General features: G+C 42.0%; 1 protein-coding gene across 1 annotated transcript in view; it reads right to left on the bottom strand.

Moving 5' to 3' along the window:
* Positions 1–1,413: 1,413 nt before the first annotated feature.
* LOC144487846 (SH3 domain-binding protein 5-like) overlaps positions 1,414–6,000 on the bottom strand; it is a gene marked incomplete at its 3' end in the record, with an annotated part of 52,243 nt that continues 47,656 nt past the window's right edge. Inside the window, exon 4 of the mRNA XM_078205920.1 lies at positions 1,414–1,578. Within this exon, the coding sequence (XP_078062046.1) occupies positions 1,414–1,578 (165 nt within the window). The remainder of the gene's footprint in view (positions 1,579–6,000) is intronic.

Here is a 6,000-nt window from a genome sequence, read left to right as displayed (position 1 = left end):
GACAGATTCAACTGTAATTTCAAAAGGGAATTGGGAAAATACTGGAAAAGAAAAGATTTGCCGGGCTACAAGGAAGGAGCAGAGGAACCCATTGGATACCTTTTGTAAAAAGAGTAGGTACAGGCATGATAGAACAAGGCCATTCAGCCCATACTGTAAGATTCTACAATAATTGAATTTGGGCAGCAGTCTTGGGGTTAGACCAGTGATCGGGTGGTCTGGCTCTGATTTTACCATCTGTAATGCTAACATAATGGTGTCTCAGCAGAAGTTGCTTCTACAATGAACAGAGCAATAATTCCAGGCTCAACTGAGGAAGTGCTATATTTCACAAAGCCACTGAAGTTGGCAAGTAGGATCTTTATCAAAAAGCACTTTAGGGAAATTTACAGCACCGAAGGAGAGTGTTATTCAGCTCCTTTGTCCATAGCCCTGTAGATTACTGCATCTCAAGTGTAACACCAAACGTTTTGTTAAATATGATGAGAGTTGCTGCCACCACCAGCATTCCAGGCAGAGACTTCCAGACTTTCATAACCCTTGGGGTGAAACAATTACTCCTCAACTTTCCGCTAATCTATCACCAATTATTTTAAACCTACATGTCCCCTGGCTATTAACCTCTCTGCTAATAGAAATAGATCCTTCTTATCCAATTTATCAAGGTCGCTCAATTCTATATCCCTCAATTAAGCCTTCGGTCAACCTCTTCTTTTACAAAGTAAACACCTCAACCATCCACAACCTTTTCTTATGTCTATAATTCTCCATGACTGCATGGTAACATCCTCGTAAATCTCCTCTGTACTCTCCCTAGTACAACTACATCCTCCTTATAAGGCAGTGACCACAACTGTATGCATGCTCAAGCTGCCATCTCACTAGTGTTGTATACAGTTCTAGCGTAAGTTTAAGGGGAATGTTTTAGAGTTCAGTTTTGTTCTACAGGCAGTCGCTGTGTCTGGAAAACAGGCAGCTCAGATGCTGGGAAAGCAGGATATTTACTCATTTTAGCCATGAGGTGTTTATTTAGGAAAGAAATAATGGATTTTTGTTTATAGATGAAAAGGTCCCCTGGATTTTTTGGTTTATAGGAATGGAAGGTGGGTTTAGGTATACAGGACAAAAGATCCCTAATTTGTCAGTAGAACTACTCCTGGAGCAAAGCATCCGATCCTCACATTTATGCCAAAATAGAAAAATTGTTGGCTTCATAATATCCCTTGGTTCAGGTTCCCAACAGAAGGAAATGTGGGAGCCAAAACCAGGTGAACATTCCAAGGAAGACCAAATTTTTCTTTGCACCCTAATCTCAGTATGAGTCCAGAATCTCAGAAAAGCATCCTACAGAAGGCCCCAAGGAGAGTGGTAGAGGATATATAACCTGTGGGATCAGATTAGGGTTCAACATACCCGCTGTGTTGCGTGATTAAGCATCTCTTGCCATGCTGAATCAAACTGCCGTTCCTCATCTTCCAGCAGCCTCTGTTCAGCTAGAGCAATAGTCTCCTTGGCTGCCCGCAACACCTCAGTGGCTCTTTGAAAATCCTGAGTAGCTTTCTGGGCCTCCAGCTGTGCCTTTGGGGAAAGAAAATAAACAGGACAATTAGAAGAAATAAGAATATGCGAAACCAAAAGTCTTTGACAAAGTTTGATTCAGGACAGTTGATGGGATTCAATTTCCATTCCTTCTATCATTGGTGCACTGTGTATACAATTGATAGGACGCACTACAGTAACTCATAAAGGTTACTTCAACTGCACCTCCCAAGCCCATGAATTCTACTACCAAAGAAGTGAAGAAAAGTAAATGTCATCACTTCCAAATTTTAGTCCAAGTCACACATCATCCTGGCTTGGACATGTGTCATTTTCCTTCATTGTCATTGGGTTAAAATCTTGAATTTGCCATCTAACCCTGGGAGCACCATCACCATAAGGATTGCAACAGTTCATGAAGACACACCACCTTCTCAAAGAAACTAGCCAGGAGCAATGAATGTTTACCTTCCCAGCAATACTCATATCCCAAGAACACATATATTCAAAGAATGAAGCAAGAACGTGATGGGCATGAAACAGAGTGTGGGAGTGGGAGTAGAATAAAGAGAGTCACCAAGAACCATGACTAAACAATGGTCCATTGTCATTTTTATGGAAAAGACCACCAAGGTATTGGACAAAGCACTAGCCACATTGTGGGGATTTATTTTTAAATTCCTTTTAAACTTTGTAATGTTTCTCATGAAAACAAGGAAATAGCTACCAATGATCTGACCCAAAGGTCAGGGGCTCAAGTCCAACACCTGAGACTGAAGTACATAATTTAGGCTGCTACTCCAGTGCCCACTCCTTTTGCACTGTCTTTTTGATCGGATATTAAACTGAAGCCCTATCTTCCCTCGAGTGGAATTGGAAGACCACATTTGAGGAAGAGTTAGGCAATTTCCTAACTAACATTTATTCCTCAGCCAACCTGTAAAACTGCTGTTTGTGGGAGCGTGCCGAGTTGTGTCGTTTCCTGCATTCAACAGTGACTGTACTTCAGAAGAACTTAATTGGCTGCACTCTGGAACGTGGTGTGGTTACAAAAGTCAATTATATAAATGTAAGTTTTTCTTTTATCTAGGGCAGTATATTAAAGCACAAATCCTGCCTTGAAAATATTCAAAGATCCTGCTTTCACCGCACTCTGTGGAAGAGAGTTACAAAGACACGTGAACCTCCGAGAGAAAAAAAAATTTCATTTCCATCTTAAAATGCAACTTCCTCGGAGTGACAATCACCAGCAGATTGCCATTTCACAGCCACTTGCCTTTGCTGGAATTCCAAAGTCCCCGTCTACCTGGCCTTCCTGACTCAGGCTTGGTGTGAGACAGGAACAGCGAAGCAGCTCCAGAGCGCGCGGGGGGTGTGGGGGGGTGGGTTAACCCCATACAATGTTCAGTTTGGGTCTTTAAAATTGCTACCCTGAAGTTGGAAGTGCTTTCTTTCCTTCTAACTCTTTCAGAGTAATTATGAGCGTACAAATTGGCAGGACCATCCAAAGTTAGCAATTGAATTTGACTTGTCACTTACTGGAATACAGTAAAAAGTATTGTTTCTTGTACGCATACAGGCAAAACATACCATTGGTAAAGTACATAGGGGAGAAGGAAAGGACAGGCTGCAGAATACAGTGTTACAGGGCAGGTGAAGAGATAGATCAGCTGAATACATGTAGGACCAAACTAATTTGTTTTCTTGGATGGTTTCAAGCCCAGTACAATTCTCCAGGGGGAAGTTAGTACTTCTAAACAATTGCCAAATAAACCCTTACATGGGAAATTCCAAAAGGGATTCCCTAGTGCATCATTGGGTAACTCCCCAAGTGCAATACTGAGGAGCTAGGAAGTAGGGCCCAGGGACACTTTATTTCTTATGCTGTGTCCCTGAGTTCCAGTCTCCCCCACAAGGGGAAACATCCATTAAGCAACCACCCTGTTAATCCACTCAGGATCTTATAGGTTTCAATAAGATCACCTGTCAATCTTCTAAACTCCAATGGATACAGGCCAAATCTGTCCAACCTTTCCTCATAAGGTAACCCCGCCCCCTCCATCCCAGGTATCGGTCAAGTGAACTTTCTCTTATCTACTTCGAATGCATTTATATCCTTTCTTAATAAGGAGACAAAAACAGAACAGTACTCCAGATGTGATCTCACCAATGCCCTGTACAACTGTAGCAAAACATCCCTAGTTTTATAGTTCATTGCCCTTGCGATAAACAACAATAGTCTATTTACCTTCCTAACCTTCCTACCTGGGGAGGCACAATGGCACAGTGGTTAGCATTGCTGCCTCACAGCGCCAGGGACCCTGGTTCAATTACCAGCTTGGGTGACTGTGCGGAATCTGCACATTCTCCCCTTGTTTGCTTGGGTTTCCTTTGGGTGCTCCGGTTTCTCCCACAGTCCGAAAGACTGGTTAGGTACATTGTCCATGCTAAATTCTCCCTCAGTGTACCCGAACAAACGCCGGAGTGTGGTGACTAGGGAATTTTCACAGTAACGTCTTTGCAGTGTTAATGTAAGCCTACTTGTGACACCAATAAATAAACTTTAATTACTTGCTGTACCTGCATATTAACCTTTTGTGATTCATGTCACAGGACACCCAGATCCTTCTGTATCTCAAGAGCTCTGTAATCTCTCTCCATTTGATATTCTGCTTTTCTATTCTTCCTGCCAAATTGGAAAATTTCACATTTTCGCCCACTCCCTGAATCTATATCCTTTGTAGATTCCTCATGCTCTTTTCACAATTTATTTTCCGACCTTTGTACCATCAGTAAATTTGATTCCTTCAACCGAGTCATTGTTATAAATTGTGAGTAATTGAGGCCCCAACATTGATCCCTGTGGCACTTCACTGGTTATATCTCGCCAACTGAAAAATCATTCATTTACGTTTACTCCGTTTCCTATTAGCTAACCAGTCCTCCATCTGACCTTCGCTCCCATTTTTCCCTTGGCCTAAGCATATTTTGCTTGATCCCAGAGTCCTCCCTCGTGTTCTAAACAAAGTGCCAGTGTTGCAATGACCACACTGAATGGTTAAACAACTTAGTTGCTGCTGAAGCTCTGCTACCTTCTGTCACAGCAGAGGATTGTTTTCTGAATAAAAAGATTAGCAACACTTGCCCGCAAGTGCGCGTGAATTATGAGTGGTCGGAATGAATGGCTGGACTGATAAAAGTCAATTCAGTTCACAACAAACTTCCGGGTCACGTCATATTCCTGTGAATGAATGGGCAAATCGCCTCCATTGTTGGTCAGCTGAGCAAACTCTGTTCACAAGGGAACAGTAAATCCTGCAGAAGAGCCTGAAGCAGCAAGACACATCATTCCTACACAACTGAGTAGCAAATGCAAATTATGAATTAGTTGTTTGAGCCTTTGCCCTGCGATACTTCATATCTCTTCTCATTTCACCACACAGCACTCTCTGCGCTTCAAAAGGTAATATGTTGCATGAAGTGCGCTGATGTGATAATGTGCAATATCAGTACAAAAGCTATTGCAGCACTGAAGGTACAGCACAAGAAATGGGCTCAGCAGGTCGGTGCTGCCATTTAATCTCCACAAGATCAAACCCATTAGGATTGAGGGAAAAAGTGCTCCCACAAACTAAACTTCAAAAACAAAACATACCCAACCCACCCTTAAAAGTAACATAAATAATAGGCGGATGTAAAGAGAAGTCTGGTTAGCTTCTGAGAGAATGACAGTATGAACTACACACGAATGGCACTCCAAGGGTAGGGGACTCCCACGGGTACAAAGACAGACACGTTTTTAATAAATCACCGTTATTTCAGGAGGAATTTCCCCAGTAGATCAAGCAGTCATTGCCTACAGAAACACTCAAAAATTAAGAGAAGGACAGAAGTGGCTTATTCCAAAATAGGCCAGTAACCTAGCAACCACTTCCTGTCTGAAACCTGGGCTCTCAACCCTAAAGCCACCAATGCTCTACATATGGTTCAAATATTCTAGCAATATTAAATTCACTCTGCATAAACGCACATGCATTTAATAAAGGTGCTGGAAATCATGAGGGGGTTTGATGGAGCAGATAGAGAAAATCTCTTTCAGCTCACTGGTACTGCAGGACCTGCACGCACCAGTTTAAAAACACTAAACAATTCTACAGATCAGAAAGGTCAAACGCAACAGATCTACAATATAATGGAACTTGCATTAGGGTTCAAAGAGAAACATCCAACAAGGAGATAAAATTGTTTCCTTTTGGATCATTTACAACTGAATAATTCACCTTCCTTCTCAGTGTGGTGATACTGTGCCTTTAAGAAATGTATTTGAGTCATGTATCTTGTGCAAGATTTTCTGTTCTAACACTGGTGCTGCTCGCACTGTAACCGGCATCCTGTATTGTTACTGCAGCAGCATAATTGCTACAATGTTTGTTTTAATCTAGACTAATGCTGTACTGTTGT

The sequence above is a fragment of the Mustelus asterias genome, unplaced genomic scaffold (genome assembly GCF_964213995.1).
Source record: "Mustelus asterias unplaced genomic scaffold, sMusAst1.hap1.1 HAP1_SCAFFOLD_1087, whole genome shotgun sequence".
Lineage (NCBI taxonomy): Eukaryota > Metazoa > Chordata > Chondrichthyes > Carcharhiniformes > Triakidae > Mustelus > Mustelus asterias.
This window is presented reverse-complemented; position numbering and strand designations above follow the sequence as displayed.